This window comes from Oncorhynchus gorbuscha, linkage group LG03 (genome assembly GCF_021184085.1).
Source record: "Oncorhynchus gorbuscha isolate QuinsamMale2020 ecotype Even-year linkage group LG03, OgorEven_v1.0, whole genome shotgun sequence".
NCBI lineage: Eukaryota > Metazoa > Chordata > Actinopteri > Salmoniformes > Salmonidae > Oncorhynchus > Oncorhynchus gorbuscha.
Window position 1 is genome coordinate 67537635 of NC_060175.1, and position 21429 is coordinate 67559063.

Sequence of the window (21429 nt, forward strand, 5' to 3'; positions counted from 1 at the left end):
CGTCATCCAGTTTCTCAGAATGTACTGTACTCAAAATACTCGTATACAGTGGCCCGCTAAATGGCTGCTTTGATTGGGCCAACACATTTACAGAGTGTTTGATTTCCTAGGCAACCTGGAGCAGGCCAATGAGGAGTTGCGAGCGGTCATCAAGAAGATCTGGAAGAGGACCAGCATGAAGCTGCTGGACCAAGTGGTGCCCCCTGCTGGCGGTCAGTAGAATGGCTCCAGCCTCTTGTGACGTCTTGTCTCCAGTAACTGGACGGTAGATGTGGCCTGGCTACAGAGGTGTGGCAGACTGCCCTGCGCACCCTGTACACTTCAAACATACAAATGTGCTGTGCAGACGCACGTGCATAAGCAGGGTTGTTGCTTCAGCACTGTGTGTGTGAGGTCAGGGTGGCAATCCTCTACTCCAGGCCGACCTGCGACAAAGCTTTCCCTCACAATACGTTCATGGGACTTGTTGCATAGAGGTCCATGGATCGCTAACAGCATAGGCTATTAGCAGTCCCACATTAAGGATCAACTCGTTCGTCGACATTAGTGATCCACTGTAATGCCCGACCCTCTAGTGGAACAATTTGCGTAGACTAATTATTGACGGGCAGTCGAGTCCTCTCTTCTTGTTTTCATGTGTCAATAGCTGTTAAAGCCTAGTCGTTTGACCACAGATAAGAGCAGGACCAGATAGAGGAGCAGACGGTCACTTCGGTTCAGAGAAACTCACCTTATCGGACTCTTATCTTGCCATCCACGCCGAGTGTGCTCATATCAAAGGTCAAACAGAGGGTGCTTCTATAAGTCTGTAACCTGTACAGGTGTGTGGTGTGAAATGTGTTTTTGTTGTTGTTGCATACCCCACTCCCCCTGCGACACCCTCAGAGAGTGGGGTCACAGCCAGGGATCGACCCTTATTGACATCGACCCTGAAAATGCTCGCTGCAGCCTGACTCTGGGGCTCCCGACTGATAGTCAGGCCAGGTTCAATCTGATATGGCACCCTATTCACTTTCTTGTGCACTTAGTAGTGTTCCTAATAGGAAGGGAGGGAATATGATTTCGGTTAGGACGCAGGCTCACAGCAACTGTTTTGCTGTGTGTTCTTTTGTTGTCTCCCACTTGGCTGTCCTGAGCCGTACGATCCTAAACAGTCTATAGTGTCATGCTGTGCTGGTGTTGACCAACCTGTGATGTTTTCACTGTTCTCTAGTTTTCTGCAACCCACCCCTATTCGTCGTGTTCATTTTATTTCCCTAGTTGTCATTTGCTGCACTATGCTTTGTGCTTTGGCTCTCTGATGCTTGGCTCGTTCTAGCACTGCATGCTCTGCTATAACTACTAACTCATCTTGATCTCTCTCTCTCTTTCTGGCCAAGCTTCTCTTCTCCACAGCTTTCCCTCCTCTTCCCTAGTCTCTCTCTCTCTCTGCCGTCCAGAATTTCCTGCAGCAGTTCTGTTTTATGGCCGGTGGCATGAAACTATTGTTTGCGGCACTCTCCTGTGCCTTGTGTCCCCAGTCTGCTTACTAGCTAGCTGAGTGACACAGACCGCTGCTTCCTCGGTTCTCTACTGCTTCCCTGGCCTGCGCGTCGCTTTTCACAGCTTAGATATACCAGTCTCTCTGCTGTAGTCTTCTTGTTAGATTCTTCTTAACTGTGGCGGTGTCCCTGTACTGTAGCTAGCTAAGAAGCCTTAGGTAATAACAGCAGTACTGTAGCTAGATGTGTAGCTAGCTGTGTGGTAGACTTTAGTGAGATGTGATTGTGGTTAGTTTGACAGAAAACAAACGCGACACCGCTTCATCTCATGACTGTATTGGGTTGAGGCTTGTTTCTCTTTGTTGTTTAAAATTCCACGTTTCAGATCTGTTCGTATTTTGCCATATTTTCTGTTCATATAAATGCCACAGATGGTCTCTAGTGGGTAGAGCTGCCGATGTTGTTTTGAGAGGACTGGTGTGCTGATGTTTTGCTGGAGGTTTCTGTTGGCTGTCTTGTCAGAAGGTCAGGACTGTGCTCGGCTATGTTCTCGGTCACCACAGATCCAGGTACAGATACAGGCCCAGGAAGAGAGCTGAGAAGCCGCTGAGGCTGTCACACTGGTCTGGTAGACACCAAACTGCAGTGTAGTGCTTGGTTAAAGTCCCATTTTGTTTTCAGCTTTTTTTTATTTCATATTTGAATAGGTTATATGCCACAGGCGGCTTTGCGCAAACGCTCTGGGGTCCCTAGAAGGTCAGCTAATGATGGATAATATGGTGAGTGGTGGCGTGGTGCGGTGCTGACAGTGGAGGCGTTTGTGTGGTCTGTTCACTCAGATGATGAGGTAACCGTGGGGAAGTTCTATGCTACCTTCCTGATACAGGACTACTTCAGGAAATTCAAGAAACGCAAAGAGCAAGGCCTGGTGGGAAGAAACTCATTCACCAGCCTGAACTCCACCATCGCCCTCCAGGTGAGTCTCAACTTCTGTACTGGACTGTCCCATTTGACCTCCTCTAGAGTTGTAAACACTAACAAAAAGTCCACTATACGGCCAATCTGTATGTAACAGAAGTCAATATTTTTCAACTGCAGCTCCAGTTGAAGTTGGGAGCTTACATACACCTTAGCCAAATACATTTAAACTCAGTTTTTCACAATTCCTGACATTTAATCCGAGTAAAAAGTCCCTGTCTTAGTTCAGTTAGGTGAAATGTCAGAATAATAGTAGAGAATTATTTATTTGAGCTTTTATTTCTTTCATCACATTCCCAGTGGGTCAGAAGTTGACATAAACTCAATTCATATTTGGTAGCATTGCCTTAAAATGGTTTAACTTGGGTCAAATGATTTGGGTAGCCTTCCACAAGCTTGCCACAATAATTTGGGTGAATTGTGACCCATTCCTTCTGACAGAGCTGGTGTAACTGAGTCCGTTTTGCTGACTCAGTTACTTGCTCGCACACACTTTTTCAGTTCTGTCCACAAATTTTCTATAGGGTTGAGGTCAGGGCTTTGTGATGGCCACTCCAATACCTTAACTTTGTTGTCCTTAAGCCATTTTGCCACAACTTTGGAAGTATGTGTGGGGTCATTGTCCATTTGGAAGACCTATTGGCGACCAAGCTTTAACTTCCTGACTGATGTCTTGAGATGTTGCTTCAATATATCCACATAATTATTGTGAAGTACACCAGTCCCTCCTGCAGCAAAGCACCCCCACAACATGATGCTGCCACCACATGTGCTTCCCTGTTGGGATGGTGTTCTTCAGCTTACAAGCCTCCCCTTTTTTCCTCCAAAGATAACGATGGTCATTATGGCCAAACAGTTCTATTTTTGTTTCATCAGACCAAAGGACATTTCTCCAAAAAGTACGATCTTTGTCCCCATGTGCCGTTGCAAACCGTAGTCTGGCTTTTTTTATGGCGGTTTCGGAGCAGTGGCTTCTTCCTTGCTGTGCGGCCTTTCTGGTTATGTCGATATAGGACTCGTTTTACTGTGGATATAGATACTTTTGTACCTGTTTCCTGCAGCATCTTCACAAGGTACTTTGCTGTTGTTCTGGGAGACAGAACGCATCTCCTTCCTGAGCGGTATGACGGCTGTGTGGTCCCAGGATGTTTATACTTGCATACTATTGTTTGTACAGATGCAGGTGGTAAAGGGGTCTTTTTTTCTGGGGTCTTGGCTGATTTCTTTTGATTTTCCCATGATGTCAAGCAAAGAGGCACTGTGTTTGAAGGTAGGCCTTGAAATACATGCACAGGTTCACCTCCAATTGACTCAAATGATGTCAATTAGCCTATCAGAAGCTTCTAAAGCCATGACATAATTTTCTGGAATTTTCCACCTGTTTAAAGGCACAGTCAATTTAGTGTATGTAAACTTCTGACCCACTGGAATTGTGATACAGTGAAATAATCTGTCTGTAAACAATGGTTGGAAAAATGACTTGTCATGCACAAAGTAGATGTACTAACCAACTTGCCAAAACTATAGTTTGTTAAGAAATTTGTGGAGTGGTTGAAAAACGAGTCCAACCTAAGTGTATGTAAACTTCCGATTTCAACTGTACCTGTAGAACTCACTACATAATGACCTTTGAAACAACAACTGATGACATGACTTACAAACCCAAATATGGGTGCTATTTTAGTAAGATAATGACGCAGTGATAAGGGTAAACAATATGTAACTGCTAGTTAGCGATAAATCACACTGAGTAGTGCTTTGCCCAATCACCACAGGACATCGGCGAAAGCAGCAGGCCACTGCACCTGAACACACACAATGCTGCTTCTCTGGTCTGCACTTTGCTATCTCACCTCTGGCTGTGCTTGGAGCTGCAGACTATCCCTTTTTATTATGAGAGATAAAGAGAACAGTGCTGTGCACACACCCCGCATTATCTATAGCTTTACAAAGCACCTCAGTATGTCTGGTCTGAGGGTCTTTGTGTGTACAGTTCACATGTGTGTGTATCTCTGTGTTTGTGTTCCTGCTGGCGCTCAGCTGCTCTCTTGTCGTCATTGCAGGCCGGTCTCCGCACACTGCATGATATTGGGCCTGAAATCCGCAGAGTCATATCATGTGACCTGCAAGACGAGGGCCTTGTCGACATTAACGTAGAAGGCGGCGAGGAGATATACAGGGTAAATCACTGTCCCGGTTCATTCAATAAGCGCGCTTGATTTAGCTCACCCGACACGTTCAGTGGGCAGGGTTCGCTTTTTTTTTTACAGCCAATGGAATGGTCTCGAACTCTGTTCGTGGTTGCTGGGTGCTCTAAATCAAGTGCCTATTAAAACAGGTCCTTCTTTTGGCCCGCGGTTTGGGAGGAGCTTGCTTGCCTGTTAGGGGCTGCATGTTCATGGTGTGCTTGTTAGTAGTAGGTGACGTTTGCTGAGGGAGCTAAGTTACGTAAGCTGAAACCCACCCTTGGTCGCTGTCATCAGGTTAATTGACTCCTAACTAAATGTCAAGGATAGTTACATTATCTTAAATCTTCTAGCAACCCAAAGGTTGCGTGTTCGAATCTCATCATGGACAACTTTGGCATTTGAGCTAATTAGCAACTACAGTACTTACTACTTTTTAGCTACTTAGCATGTCAGCTAATCCATTCCTTAACCTTAACCTAACGTGACTCGGGTTCACTTCTGGTTTTTAGAGGCATAGCATGTTTAGCGCAAAAACTAAATGCACGGTTAATTTTAGTACCTTCATTATCTGTTGAACATCATTTAGTGAAGATGGGAATTAAGACCTCAATGACAAAGTGCCCTACCACCAGTACAGATCCAAAGCCAGTGGTTAAGTTTAGTCACTGTGTTTGTTATGGTCATTTGTACTGTCGGTTCTGACAGTGTTGTCTCTACAGAGGAATGGCGTGATCTTCTCCAACCACACCAATCACGTTAACGGGGACCACCGGGGTTCCGCCCACCAGACAAACGTCACTCAGCGGCCCCTCCAGGTCCCTCCGCCTTCCTTCCACGCCTCCGTGGAGCCCTCCCAGGTCGGCTCTGAGGAGAGGGCAGGCGAACCCCACTGGTACAACTACTACTACCCCAAATCCCCCATATCCTCAAACGCCAACCTTAACAATGCCAACGTGCACCCTGTCCCCTCCCTGACAAACGGGGGGCAGCGCCGCTGTCTTCGCCGTGAGCACCCGTCCGCCAATGGGGCACCCTCTTCCAGCTCGCACCGCAAGATTGTTGACTTCGACACCCACACCACGGTCCAATCTGCAAGGTAATTTAAGATTCTTCTTTCTTGGCTAGGTCTCTCTGGTAAAAGAGGTCTCTTTTATTTATCTAGGTAAGTCAGTTAAGAACAAATTCTTATTTACAATGATGGCCAAACCCTAACCCAGATGACACTGGGCCAATTGTGCGCCGCCCTATGGGACTCCCAATCATGGCCCGGTTGTGATACAGCCTGGAATTGAACCGGGGTCTGTAGTGATGCCTCTAATGAACTAGGTGATTATTTTAGTTGTGATTTCATGTGTGATGAGCACACTGGTTACCTGCTTGCGTAATGCCTAGGCGCTGTGGAGCGCCAGTGTTGTAAAGTACTTAAGAAAAAATACTTTAAAGGACTACTTAAGTAGTTTTGGGGGGGTATCTGTACTTTAATATTTATAGTTATGAACTTTTACATTTACTTCACTACATTCCTAATGACAATCATTTACTTTTTACTCCTTTACCCTGGCACCCATAGAATGGATCTTTTCAGTACCGTTAATTCCTGCACCACGAGGGTCTCTATTCAATCTATCTAGCTGAAGCATTACCGATTTGCGCAATAGAAATGTAAAAGAAATATCGGATTAAGCCAACATATGTAGCGTTTACCGTGAACGCGGGAACACTGCCTTTCAGTTTCAATCACGCTGCAACGAGGAACTTCAGCGATACGGAATGAATAGAGCCGAAGAGCTCTTCATGTTAAAATCCTGGAATTGTGTGTATTTATCAGCAACACGCACACACACACACTCATTCATGACCACCTGACCTCACCGCTCCCGGTTTCCTCTGTATCCATCCATTATTTCTGTTTGTCTCACATTACGGATTGTCTTGTCTGTGTCATTGCATGACCTTCTCCTCCCTTATCCCAAATGCAAATTCCCTTCACCGCCACTTGCTAGGACAGGGGGCACTACTATGAGACCTACATTAGGTATGTGTATGAAACTACTGTATAGCACCCCTTAACGACCCCAATCTTTCATTGGTTTATAATGAGCTGTGAGCAATACCCCACCCCCCAAAACAAACCATGAATTATATACTACTGATTACGGTTGTAAACCATTTGACGAATTCATCTGTATCTTCGTTCAAATGCAGGGCTTTAGTCTGTGATCTGTATGTACAGTTACGTCACTTTTTCCTCAATCGCCCCTCAACTTCTGGTTGAACCTTTGACCTTTTGACCTCAGGTCAGATTCAGGGGGTGTTCGCTACCCTACCGTTCGTAGAGATGAGCCAGGGAGGGCAGACAGCGATGAAGACAGGGGCTCTGGGGAATACTTCAGCGGGGAAGAGTACCAGGAGGATGATATCATGTTGCACAAAGACAGGTATCGCCATGGAAACCACTATGTCCTCTACTGTTCCTGCTGTTGACAAAGGTGGCTGTTGATTGACGATGTTGTTGTTCAGGATGTCCCGTAAGGAGTGTCATGACCATCAACCGGACAGTCTCTGTGATGACCACCAGCAACCCATTGACCAGGATGGTGGGCGGTCGCCGAAGCGATGGTTTCTCCCCTCTACACCCCAGGGTGAGGTCCCTTGGTCACTGATTGGCTGATAAAGAGGACGATGCAACACTTGTAATTATGACCCAAAGCTGTAACAAACAAGGGTCTCTCTTGTGTTTGAACCTCTAGCCCTCCACAGACCCTCATTCAACTTTCATTGTCTGCGGAAACAAAGCAGTCAAGGCGATGACACCCCCTTGACCCCTTCCGTTCCCCTTCGAACAGCTCTACCCCTGCATCTGCTGCAGCAGCAGGTAGGTACCACTGAACCTAACGCACACAACCAGACTGATGTTTACCGTTATATCCACCGAAATATGCTACAGGACGTACAATATGCACCAGTCTTCTTTTAGGCAGTAGAATAAAGGTATGGTTTGACGCCCGTTAACCCCTTCATCAATCTGTTGCCAAGGTGATGGCGGTGGCTGGCCTGGACTCCAGCAGAGTCCAGCGTCTCTCTCCGTCACGCTCTCTACGCTCCTGGGCCACGCCCCCCGTCTCCCCCAGCAGCAGGGACCACTCCCATTACTACACACCCCTCATCCAGGTGTGTGTGTGTGTGTGTGTGTGCGTGGTAATCAATGGCTGAGTGTATTGAGAGATACTATACATGTGTAAACGTGTGGATTCATGTGTCTGTATTTATCCAGGTGGACTGGCGTGGGCTGAGCAGTGTGAGTAGCACCCCTGGCTCTGTGAGAAGGAGCACCTGGTACACTGACGTCCAAGAAGCCCCCCTAAGCCGTACTTACTCCCCCTTACAGCTCCAGATCCCACCAGAATATCGCAGGCAGTACCACCAGAACAGAGGCAGTGCTAACAGCCTAGTGGAGGCTGTGAGTAGCCCTGACACACACACACACACACACACACACACACACACACACACACACACACACACACACACACACACACACACACACACTTTGACTGATTGAATGATACATTTTTCCCTCTGTTTCAGGTGTTGATTTCAGAAGGACTGGGGAAATACGCCAAGGACCCCAAGTTTGTGTCGGCGACCAAGCACGAGATCGCGGACGCCTGCGAGATGACCATCGACGAGATGGAGAGTGCCGCCAGCAACCTGCTGAACGGCAGTATGGGTAATGGGGCGGGGGCAACGGACACAGTGACTGGCACGAGCCTCATGGACCGCAATCTCGAGGACTACAGCGATGAGGAGCCGGACACGTGCGGGAAATACGAGGAGGATCTGACTGATGAGATGATATGCATCAGCACCCTATAGCAGTCACTCACACTAGACACAGGCTGCGTCTGACATGGCACCCTATTCCCTATAGTGTGCTTCTAGTGCACTATATAGGGAGCAATGTGCTTTTTGGATGCAGCCAACAACCATACAAACAAACAAACGAGAACAAAGTGCCTTTCTTTCTGTGGAATGAATGGATGGATGAAAACACTGCCAGCTGGAGAGGAGTGGAGGGATGGAGTGGCACGCCAAAGATCCAACTTCAGAGTCCCGCCCCTTCCTCTCCGTCTGTTTTGCAGCACCCAATGAAACAGAGTGAAATATAAGAGGGGGTTGTATCCCAAAGGGGATGCAGTAATGTTGGGTTTCCTCCTCAACGACTTCATACAGAAATCACATATCAGTGAAATGAAGTTCCAGTCCTCAGCCATATCCCCCCCCCCCCCTGCCTCCCGTTCGCCTTACCGTCCGCACAAAGACACCAAGAGTAGTCAATCATATATGGAGAGTAGCGGCCATTTTACAGACCGCATTTTGAAACAGCGAACAACTAACATGAGAAAACGGTGTATTCCAAGATCACACTCACTCCTGCCCAACCAATCACTCTTCAGGGATGACTTAGCAGCCATAATATTTTAATGAAAGGACAATCTATTAAATTGTAGGTGTATTTTAAACCCTCTAAGAAAAATATATTATTTGAAAGAGATGCTTTATATGTAGTTATTTATGGATTGTTACAGGTATAACATATTCCCCATGCCTATGAAATAGATAAGTATTGTTTTATTTGGAATGAATATGAAATTATTTTTTATTATGTTTAGCCTTTTTTTCTCACTACTTTTAAGGGGAATCATGTTTAGAATTAATATGTCAAAGAGGTACTTTATCTCAAGTGCGCGCAGTTTGTTTCTACAGAAGTAGGGTTTGCCATTTACCAGCTTAGCTCACTGCCAACAGAAAATAACTAGTAACACCAGGTTAGTGGGTTTGATTCCCAGGATCACCCATATGTAAAATGTATGCACGCAATGACTAAGAAGCTTTGGATAAAAGCGGCTTCTGAAGGCCATACATAAGGACAACTCGGTACTATCATGGAAATGTGTTTCTGTCCTCCCAACCTATAATGTGCAACAAAAGTGCTCTTTCAAAAAAAACAAAAAAAAGGGGGAAAGATGCTTTAAAAAGACACAGCTATTGCCAATAAAGCTGTACGATTCTAATGCGTTTTTCCCAAACGTGTCAACATAAACACCGGGTCACGTCAGGGATCTTTGTGAAATGGCGTCCCGAAATGTAAATTCCTTGCCAATGGAATATTGTTTTCAACTACCAGCTTTCTTGACACAGAACGCTCTCAGTTCAACACATGAATGGTGGAGGGCAATTTAAGATGGCCGCCAATAGTGATGGCCACTCTGTGGGTGTTTTGACTAATGGGGTTTAAATCCTGACATAGTGGTAACAACACCCACTGCATTAGAAGTTATGTCACTGGTTCAAGTATATTTCAAATGTAATTAAGATGGTGAGACTGTACATTTCCCTGTATGTCGTTACTGAGACCTTTGAATCAGTGACCTGCCAAGTGATACGTGACGGTATATTTCACTAAATTAAAACCAATCTTTATTTATATTGTATGCCAATGATTGAAGAAAAAAGAACCTTGAAACAGAAAAAGGTTTGTTATACAACTTGTGCAATTCACAGCTTTATTTTTTCAGACTACTTCTGTTTTAAAGATGCATTGAAATGTTGATGGTAATGTTAAACCCTGTACAGAATGTGTAAATGAAGGTTAAAATGATTCACTGTACTTGAGGATTTCTATCCGCTAACATTACAGCTAATTCCACTTAGTAGCAAATTAGTTTTTACCTAAAAATGTAGTTTAACATTTATTTTTTAACATTCACGTTAGTCTCTTGAATATTTGCCTGGAAATACAATGGACTGCTGATGATTTTGTAATGTTCACAACTGAATAAACTCCACGGCACTGAATGCCTCCAGAGGACAGCAGCTGTGCTCTACGTACTCAGCCGGCAGGAATTAGAAAAATAATCAAATCTTACAAAGATTTCTAAAGAATATTATTTTCACAATCACAGCGGTTGTTGAGTCTGCGCTAAAATCGGTGTGCAAAGTGTTCGTGTAAAGGCTTAGAGTCAATCAGCTCAACGGCTCCACTCAATCAGATCCACTTTACCCGACATCCGCAAAGTGGTTGTTTTGACGATGTTAGAGGTGGAACTGTGGACTTAGAAGTCACATTGTTAAGGCTAGCATGAACATAAGGGTTAATACTATGCAAGCGTATGAGAATACTACTGGAACATATTATTGCAGCTCTGCTCAAATTAAGCGATAAGGCACAAGGGGGTGTGGTATGTGGCCAATATACCACGGCTAAGGGATGTTCTTATGCATGACGCAACGTGGTGTACCTGGACACAGCCTTTAGCCGTGGCATATTGGCCATGAAACACAAACCCCAGAGGTGCCTTATTGCTATTATAAACTGCCTATGAACGTAATTAGAGCAGTACAAATAAATTGTCATACCTGTGGTATACGGTCTGATATACCACGGCTGTCAGCCAATTCGCTTTCAGGGCTCGAACCACCCAGTTTATAATAATCAATAGATTCAAGACAACATACGTCAAAGACACTTTCATGATTGGCAAGGCAACTCAGGCGACTATCAAAAGCTTAAATCCTTCATATAAATCATCTTCATATAATTGTAAACATAAATGTAAGAAGTAATACCCAGGGAACTTGATCAAATCACATCAGAAACTCACTGTTTCTGGACAGAAAACCAGCATTATCAGGAAAGTAGGGAACACTGCAATCCAAAGTGATTCTCGGGGTTGTAGTCTCTGCTGGTTAGCATGCCGTGGCACTTTATTGACGACCAACGGAGTCTACTACCTCTTCATGATGCGGAGTATTACATATCAAACAAAAAAAAACAGCTGGCACTGAGACCCTGGAAGGTACAAGCTCTACCAGAATTTTACACCAATGGACGGGTTAGATAATGGAAGGCTTATCTGTACTTTTTACGCTACTGTTTTGTCTTTACATATTTCAAATCGTAAAAAAAAAAAGAAACTTTGACGGTAAAGACCGACGGATGTGTACATGAATACCTAGCATCCACCTCTGGCTGTTCAGGCCCTTAGGAGATGGTGACGCTGCAGGTTCCACACATCTGTGTGAAGCTCATCGCTGGGTCTCTAGAGATCCAGGCTGGTACACAGGCACCCCGGGGTCGCTGAGCGCCGGTCGCCCTCTGATGATGTCAGCAGCCTTCTCCGCGATCATAATGGTGGGGGCGTTGAGGTTGCCGCTGACGACGCTGGGCATGATGGAGGCGTCGACCACACGGAGGCCCTCGAGGCCCAGCACGCGCGTCTCTGGGTCCACCACCGCCATTGGGTCAGATGGAGAACCCATCTTACACGTGCACGACGGATGGTAGGCGCTGTCTGCCTTGTGACGCACAAACGCATCAATCTCGGCGTCTGACTGACACTCAGGCCCTGGCTGTACCTCGGGCCCCCGGAATGGGTCGAAGGCCTTCTGGGCAAAGATCTCCCGAGAAAGCTTGACACACTCCCTGAACTCCCATACATCAGTGTCTGAGGCAGAGAGGGGGGACACACAAGTCATCAACCACACAGGGCTGGTTTCCCAGAACCAGATTAAGACTACACCTGGACTAAATAGCAGAGGCATTTTCAGTTTGGGAATAGGCTTAATCTGAGTCTGGGAAACAATCCATTCAGAGAATTTGGTTAGGCATGTTCTGGTGACAGTATACAAGGCAGAACATACCTGTTGAGAGGTAGTTGGGCTGGATGATTGGGTGATCTAGAGGGCTGGCGCTCTTCAGCTTTAACCATCCAATACTAGCACTTCTCATTGGTCCCACGTGAACCTGTCACATCAAAATGGGCCAATCGGTTTCCAGTATCAACATTAGTTCATATTTCATTAGGTAAAAAGGCACATGAAAAAGGCTCAATAAAATGCAAGTCCTGGTGATAAAGTGCTTGCAGAAATTCTCGCACAGTTCAAATGGATACAAGTGTGAATGCATCTCTGAGAATGCACTACGTGTGTGCAGGTGTGAGTGGGACACGCCTTTCACAACATGCAGAGCCTTGGATGAGTCAGAGCATGGACATAAAGAGGGTGTTCAGCATGGAGAGATTTATCGGGTGTAAGGACACACACACACCCCCACAGACATGTCCAAAAACACACCACCCACACACAGCTTACCTGGTAAGCTTCTATCTTGGAGGCGACACGGCCGTGGTCGATGACCTGCGAGGGCAGGAAGTGGAACTGGATGTCGGGGTGGGCCACGCCCCCTCTGCTCCGGATGAAGCCCCCGCTCTCCAGGTGGGCCGTGGCCCCGTATCCTGGGAGGCAGGTGCCATGGTTACCGGGTTAAATCATTTGGATGCCAGACGCAATTCTTGTGAAATGACATTCTCACAAAATAAAAACGAGCCATCAGAACAGTCGCTGATGTGTTTACATTTACATTTAAGTCATTTAGCAGACGCTCTTATCCAGAGCGACTTACAAATTGGTGCATTCACCTTATGACATCCAGTGGATGTTTGACCTGTGCACGTGTTTGACCTGTGCACGTGTTTGACCTGTGCACGTGTTTGACCTGTGCACGTGTTTGACCTGTGCACGTGTTTGACCTGTGCACGTGTTTGACCTGTGCACGTGTTTGACCTGTGCACGTGTTTGACCTGTGCACGTGTTTGACCTGTGCACGTGTTTGACCTGTGCACGTGTTTGACCTGTGCACGTGTTTGACCTGTGCACGTGTTTGACCTGTGTACCTTTGCTGTACTTGTTTGTTATACCTGTATATTGGAGGAGCCACTCCAGGCCAATCTTGACCATGTGGAAAGGCTTCTGGGCCTTGTACAGGGTGATGGGCTGAGAGCACTGCTGCTGAACATACAGCTCCAGGTGGTCCTGAAGATTACTGCCCACTCCTACAGATAGGAACGCACACACCAGCATTATGTAAGGACATATAAAAAAGTTTAAAAACCGTTCTACAGTTCTATTAAAAAACAGTTCTACTCTCCACACACCCCTGTATATGTAATCATTAGTGAATGTCCTTGAGCTTTGCTACAGCTGCTATAATGCATTTCACTGGCTCATTATTATTTGTATATAACTAACTGACTTCTCTGGAAACTTGCCTCAATGGGAATGTCTTACTATGAAACCTAACCGGCTTTAGCTGTCAAAGCAAATGTTATTGGTCAGATGTTAGCAGATGTTAAAACGAGTGTAGCGAAATGCTTCTGGTTCTGACAGCGCTGTAACATCTAACAAGTAAATATAACAATTCCCCAACAACTACCTAATACACACATATCCAAAAGGGATGAATGAGAATATGTACATATAAATATATGGATAAGCGATAGCCGAGCTGCATAGGCAAGGTGCAATAGATGGTATACAATACAGTATATACATATGATGAGTAATGTAAGATATGGAAACATTATTAAAGTGGTATTGTTTAAAGTGACTATTGATCTATTTGTTAAAATGACCAGTGATTGAGTCTCCATGTAGGCAGCAGCCTCTGAGTTAGTGATGGCTGTTTAACAGTCTGATGGCCTTGAGATAGAAGCTGTTCTTCAGTCTCGGTCCCAGCTATGATGCACCTGTACTGACCTCACCTTCTGGATAATAGCAGGGTGAACAGGCAGTGGCTTGGGTAGTTGTTGTCTTTGATGATCTTTTTGGCCTTCCTGTGACATCGGATGCTATAGGTGTCATGGAGGGCAGGTAGTTTGCCCTGGTGTTGCGTTGTGCAGACCGCACCACCTTCTGGAGAGTCTTGCGGTTGAGGGCGGATAAGTTACCGTACCAGGCTGTGATACAGCCTGACAGGATGCTCTCGATTATAGATTTGTAAAAGTTTGTCAGGGTTTTGTGTGACAAGCCAAATTTCCTCAGCCTCCTGAGGTTGAAGAGGCACAGTTAAGCCTACTTCACCACAGTATCTGGGTGCGTGAACCATTTCAGTTTTTCGTTGATGTGTACGCCGAGGAACTTAAAACGTTCCACTTTCTCCACTGCTGTCCCGTCGATGTGGATAGGGGGTGGTCCCTCCGCCGTTTCCTGAAGTCCACAATCATCTCCTTTGTTTTGTTGACGTTGAGTGGGAGGTTATTTTCCCGACACCACACACCGAGGGCCCTCAACTTCTCCCTATAGGCTGTCTCGTCGCTGTTGGTAATCAAGCCCACTACTGTTGTGTCGTCTGCCAACTTGATGACTGAGTTGGAGGCGTGCATGGCCATGAAGTCATGGGTGAACAGAGAGTACAGGAAGGGGCTGAGCACACACCCTTGTGGGGCCCCAGTGTTGAGGGTCAGCGAAGTGGAAATGTTTCTTACCTTCACCACCTGGGGGCGGCCCATCAGGAAGTCCAGGACCCAATTGCGCAGGGCGGGGTTGAGGCCCAGGGCCTCCAGCTTGATGATGAGATTGGAGGGTACTATGGTGTTGAATGCTGAGCTGTAGTCAATGAACAGCATTCTTACACAGATATTCCTCTTGTCCAGATGGGATAGGGCAGTGTGCAAGCGATCACATCGTATTGTTCTTTAGTCATAGTGTACTTAGTTTAAATTTGTTTCTGTTCTTGTCCATTAGTGTTCTGTATTTTCTCATGTTCTATGTTTTGTGTGGACCCCAGAAAGAATAGCTGCTGCTTTTTCCAACAGCCAATAGAAACACACACACAGTTGATCATTTATCCTGATTGCCTAGTCCCCTTTACTCCTACCTACAGTGCATTTGGAAAGTATTCCAGACCCCTTCCTTTTTTCCACAGTTTGTTATGTTACAGCCTTATTCTAAAATGGATGAAATATTTATTTTTTCCTCAGTCTACACACAATACCTAATAATGACAAAGCAAAAACAGGTTCATTTTTTTGCGAATGTATTAAAAATAAAATAACAGAAATACCGTATTTACTTAAGTATTCAGACCTTTTGCAATGAGAGTCGAAATTGAGCTCAGGTGCATCCTGTTTCCATTGAGCATTCCTGAGACGTTTCTACAACTTGATTGGAGTCCACCTGTGGTAAATTTAATTGATTGGACATGATTTGGAAAGGCACACATCTGTCTATAAGGTCCCACAGTTGACAGTGCATGTCAGAGCAAACACCAAGCCAGGAGGTCGAAGGAATTGTGCATAGAGCTCCAAGACAGGACTGTGTTGTGGCACATACCTGGGGAAGGGTACCAAAACATCTCTGCCGCATCAAAGGTCCCCAAGAACACAGTGGCCTCCGTCATTCTTAAATGGAAGAAGTTTGGAACCACCAAGACTCTTCCTAGAGCTGGCTGCCCGGCTAAACTGAGTAATCGGGGGAGAAGGGCCTTGGTCAGGGAGTTCAGAGCTCCTCTGTGGAGATGGGAGAACCTTGCAGAAGGACAACCATCTCTGCAGCACTCCACCAACCAGGCCTTTATGGTAGAGTGGCCAGATGGAAGCCACTCCTCAGTAAAAAGGCACATGACAGCCTGATCTTGATAAACAAGATTTTCTGGGCTGATAAAACTAATATTGAACTCTTTGGCCTGAATGCCAAGTGTCACGCCTGGAGGAAACCTGGAATCATCCCTACGGAGAAGCATGGTGGTGGCAGCATCATGCTGTGGGGATGTTTTTCAGCGGCAGAAACTAGTCAGGATCGAAGGCAAGATGAAAAGAGCAATGTACAGAGAGATCCATGATGAAAACCTGCTCCAGAACGCTCAGGACCCCTGACTGGTGCAAAGATTCACCTTCCAACAGGACAACGACCCTAAGCACTCAGCTAAGACATTGCAGAAGAAGCTTTGGGACAAGTCTCTGCATGTCCTTGTGTGGCCCAGCCAGATCCTGGACTTGCACCCGATCGAACATCTCTGGAGAGACCTGAAAATAGCTGTGAAGCGACGCTCCCATCCATCCTGACAGTACTTGAGACGATCTGCAGAGAAGAATGGGAAAACCTCCCCAAATAAAGATGTGCCAAGCTTGCAGTGTCATACCCAAGAAGACTTGATGCTGTAATTGTTTTTTAAATCATCAATTTTAGAACAAGGCTGTAACGTAACAAAATGAGGAAAAAGTCAAAGGGCCTGAATACTTTCCTAATGCACTATACATGTATAAATTACCTCAACTAACTTGTACATTGACTCAGTATCGTTACTCCTTGTATATAGCTCTGTTATTGTTATTTATTGTGTTACTATTATTATTTGCACATTTTCTCTTCATTGTTGTTTAAGGGCTCGTAAGTAAGCATTTCACGGTCAACTCTACACCGGTTGTACTTGGCACATGTGACAAATAAAATGTTAATTGATTTGAAGACAATGGGGGTCAGGTGGGGTCATTAGGTCACCTGGTAGATGCTGGACCACAGGGATGTCTAGCTGTTTCAGGTCATCGGCGTTGCCCACCCCGGACAGCATGAGAAGCTGTGGGGAGTTGATGGCCCCACCACTGAGAATTACCTCCTTTTCAGCAAAAACCTGAGAGAGAGAGAGAGAGAGAGAGAGAGAGAGAGAGAGAGAGAGAGAGAGAGATATAGAGAGAGAGAGAGAGAGAGGCTGAGAGAGAGAGAGACCTGAGAGAGTGACTCCAGAGAGAGATCAAACAGGATCCTGGTGAGAGAGAGACCTCTGTCCTCAGGTTGAGAGAGAGAGAGAGAGAGAGAGAGAGAGAGGCTGAGAGAGAGAGAGAGAGGAGAGAGAGAGAGAGAGAGGGAGAGATGAGAAGATGATAAGAGATAATGCAGTTCCCTACTTTTAGAGAGATAGAGAGAGCAGAGACTGAGAGACTGTCCTTCTGAGCTCAGTTGGTAGAGCAGAGAGAGAGAGAGAGGGAGAGGGTTCGAGGGAGAGAGAGAGAATGTATGCAGAGATGACTGTAGAGAGAGGATAAAAGGCTTGGAGAGAGAGAGAGAGAGAGAGGTGGCGAGGCGAGAATCTGAGAGAGAGAGAGGTGAGGGAGAGAGGCCCTCTCCTAGAGACACCAGAGTCAGGCTCTGTCAGAACCTCAGAGGTCTCTCCTATCATTGAGAGAGAGAGAGAATTAATCTTCTCCTTTCCCCCTTCTGAGAGAGAGAGAGAGAGAGGCAGAGAGAGAGAGAGGAGACGGAGAGAGAAGAGAGAGAAAAGAGAGAAAAGAGAGAAAAGAGCCCGAGAAAAGAGATGAATATAGAGATATGTGAGGGGATATAGGCTGTTGAATTTCCCAAAGACCTACCTGCTTCTTCTCCCCGTTCTGAGTGTACTCCACGCCCACAGCTCTCCTCCCATCAAACAGGATCCTGGTGGTCAGACATTGCACCTCTGTCCTCAGGTTGGCTCGGGTAAGGACAGGTCGCAGGTACGCACTGGCTGTGCTCCACCTCTTACCTTGGGGACGGGGGGTATGAGAAGAAAGAGGGGGATGAGAAGATGATAAGTCCGTTTATAATGCAGTTCCCTACTTTTACTTGTACAGATACAGACGTCTGCATACACTGTGTACACTGTCCTTCTGTAGCTCAGTTGGTAGAGCATGGCGCTTGCAACGCCAGGGTAGTGGGTTCGATTCCCGGGACCACCCATACGTAGAATGTATGCACACATGACTGTAAGTCGCTTTGGATAAAAGCGTCTGCTAAATGGCATATATACATATATATATATATATATATATAAACATTAAGAACAACTTCCGAATATTGAGTTGTACCCTCTTATGCCCTCAGTACGGCCTCAATTCCTCGTGGCATGGACTCTACAAGGTGTCGAAAGCATTCCACGTGTTGACTACAATGTTTCCCACAGCTGTGTCAAGTTGGCTGGATGTCCTTCGGGGTGGTGGACTATTCTTGATACACACAGGAAACTGTTGAGCCTGAAAAACTGAGCAGCGGTGCAGTTCTAGACACAAACAGGTGTGTCTGGCACCTACCACCATACCCCGTTCAAAGGCACTTAAATATTTTGTCTTGCCCATTCACCCTCTGAATGGCACACGCACACAATCCATGTCTCAATTGTCTCAAAGCTTAAAAAAACATTATTTAACCTGTCCTCCCCCTTCATCTCGACTGATTGATGTGGATTTAACAAGTGACATCAATACGGGATCATAGCTCCCCCCTGAATTCACCGGGTCAATCTGTCATGGAAAGAGCAGGTGTTTCTAATGTTTTGTACACTCAGTGTACGTGCGCATATCTTTAATTCATCCCTTACCTTCATAGATGGTCATGTCCATCCAGCCCAAGCCCTCCTGCTGAAAGCCGTTCATGTCGTTAGTGAAGGGGTACCCAGCCTGCTGGCCAGCCTCTATGAAGGCCCGGTGTAGAGGGTGGTTCGTCTTCCCCCGGGTCACGTGCAGGGGCCCGCTGCCTCCCCGGTAGCGGTCGCCTCCCAGCTCGTGGCACTGGGCCTTGCGGAAGTAGGGCAGGCAGTGGTCGTAGTCCCAGCCCTCCGCCCCCTCCCTCTGCCAGCGGTTGTAGTCCTCACCGTGGCCCCGGATGTACACCATGGCGTTGAGAGAGGAGGAGCCACCCCACACCCTGCCACGGGGCCAGTACATCACCCGGTTGTTCACGTGCTCCTGGGGCAGGGTGTGGTAGAACCAGTTGACCTTGTCATCACACAGGTTGTAGGTGAGGGCAGCCGGCATGTGGATCTTCCAGGAGAGACGGACGTTGCCCAGGGTCCTGTCCTTAGGACCGGCCTCCAGCAGGAGCACCGACTCCTGGGGATCCTCCGTGAGACGGTTGGCCAGGACGCAGCCCGCCGAGCCAGCGCCCACGATGACATAGTTGAAAGACGGGGTGCTGGATTTGGCTGCTGTGGTGCTGTACCTGGGAGAGGGGTCCCAGTCCCTCCTTCTGTTCAGGGCATTGGGGGACCCTCTTAAACAGGCTGACACACACCTGCCCACTCCCATCCCCATATTGAACCCAACTTTGCCTGAAGCAGCTGCAGAGAGCATCCTGATGGCTCTGATGGCACACCTGCACAATAAAATACATCACAAATAAATAAGAAATATTACATGTTTTTTTGTGTGTAGAAAAAAAATAACAGATGATTTCAAGCAAATCACTTCCGAGGTCAATGATATTATGTAAACGCTTGGAAAACAGAAGATTAGTGGAACAAATATTGTAAAAAAAAAAAAAATTTAAACAGCACAACTCAAAGTCCATGCACTGCCTGTCACATGATGCGCACAAGTTTGAGATTCTAGGAACAACATGACAAAATTAAAACATGATACAGTACCCTACTTGTATCATATTGCTAGTCTAGTTGAATAATGTATGGGCTTTACGGACTATACTGGGAGGGGCTATAGATAGGAATTAACGCCTTCCTTCTCGAGTTTCAGTTTCAACATAGCAAATAACTTTCATCTCTCTCAAAAAAAGAGAAATGTTTGCAACATCAACTATATTTTTTTTGCAATGACGTTTTTTGTACGCGTCAATAAAAACATGTGCATGCTAGATGCAGGCAATAAGACGATATAAAACTTTGGAGAGGGGTCACAGCAATTCAGAAAACGGCGAATACGTTTGCGAACTGTGGTTGTGGTTGACACAAAGTGTCATTAAACTTCGCCCACTTTATGTGGTTAAACATGGAAATAACGGGAGGAAAAAACGGGTTTACTTACGGTTATACTTGATCGCATCGACCTATATCTTCCAAAACTGTCACAATCTGCAGAGATAAGAGGGCGGAGTTGACGGTCTGCTGGCCACGGGGTGCTGGATTTGGCTTGCAATGCACCCCGGGAGCAGCAAAGTGGTAACGGTCCTACAATGATCTGTCCTACCCAACAACATATATAACACTTCAAATCAAATCAGTTTATTTGACACGTGCGACGAACACAACAGGCGTTGTAGACTTTACAGTGAAATGCTTACTTACAGGCAGTGCAATTTTTAAGTAAAAGAAAAGGTATTAGGTGAACAAGTATAGAAATAAAAACAGTAAAAAAGACAGTGAAAAATAACAGTAGTGAGGCTAAATACAGTAGCAAGGCTATATACAGTAGCAAGGCTATAACAGTTGCAAGGCTATATACAGTAGCAAGGCTATAACAGTTGCAAGGCTATATACAGGCACCAGTTAGTCGGGCTGATTGAGGTAGTATGTACATGTAGGTATTGTTAAAGTGACTATGCTTACATGATAACATAACAGAGAGTAGCAGTAGCATAAAAGAGGGGTTGGGGGGGGCATTTGATTACCTGTTCAGGATTCGTATGGCTTGGGGGTAAAAAACTGTTGAGAAGCCTTTTGGTGCTAGACTTGGTGTTCCTGTACCGCTTGCCGTGTGGTAGTAGCGAGAACAGTTTATGACTGGGGTGGCTGTGTCTTTGACCATTTTTAGGGCCTTTCTCTGACACCGCCTGGTATAGAGGTCCTGGATGGCAGGCAGCTTAGCCTCAGTGATGTACTGGGCCGTACGCACTACCCTCTGTCGTGCCTTGCGGTCGGAGGCCGAGCAGTTGCAGTACCAGGCAGTGATGCAACCAGTCAGGATGCTCTCGTTGTTGCAGCTGTAGAACCTTTTGAGGATCTGAGGACCCATGCCAAATATTTTTAGTTCTCTGAGGGGGAATAGGCTTTGTCATGCCCTCTTCACGACTGTCTTAGTGTGATTGGACCATTCTAGTTTGTTGGTGATGTGGACACCAAGGAACTTAAAGCTCTCAACCTGCTCCACTACAGCCCCGTCGATGAGAATGTGGGCATGCTCGGTCCTCCTTTCCATGTAGGCCACAATCATCTGGATTGCTAATGTTGTGTATTGGCCATT

The 21429-nt window shown here is 46.2% G+C and overlaps 1 protein-coding gene and 1 pseudogene across 1 annotated transcript; one reads left to right on the forward strand and one right to left on the reverse strand.

Annotated features, from left to right (window-relative positions):
- LOC124031758 overlaps positions 1 to 10319 on the forward strand; it is a 101152-nt pseudogene extending 90833 nt beyond the window's left edge.
- On the reverse strand, positions 10186 to 20418 carry chdh (choline dehydrogenase). Its single transcript, XM_046343393.1, has 8 exons — positions 20275 to 20418; positions 18837 to 19609; positions 17854 to 18005; positions 16988 to 17117; positions 13408 to 13542; positions 12803 to 12945; positions 12353 to 12455; positions 10186 to 12156 (listed from the first exon to the last, which is right to left on the reverse strand). Exons 2-8 carry the CDS (start codon positions 19585 to 19587, stop codon positions 11738 to 11740), a joined length of 1833 nt encoding a protein of 610 aa, XP_046199349.1. The 5' UTR covers positions 19588 to 19609; positions 20275 to 20418; the 3' UTR covers positions 10186 to 11737.
- Between the last annotated feature and the right edge of the window lie 1011 nt (positions 20419 to 21429).

Excerpts from the sequence above, each read along its gene's own strand:
- chdh (XM_046343393.1), bottom strand. The coding sequence starts at position 19,587 with ATGCTCTCTGCAGCTGCTTCAGGCAAAGTTGGGTTCAATATGGGGATG. Across the intron at positions 17,118-17,853 it reads AGAACGGGGAGAAGAAGCAG|GTTTTTGCTGAAAAGGAGGT; the intron begins GTAGGTCTTTGG and ends TCTCTCTCTCAG. Across the intron at positions 12,946-13,407 it reads GTGGCTCCTCCAATATACAG|GATACGGGGCCACGGCCCAC; the intron begins GTATAACAAACA and ends CCTGCCTCCCAG.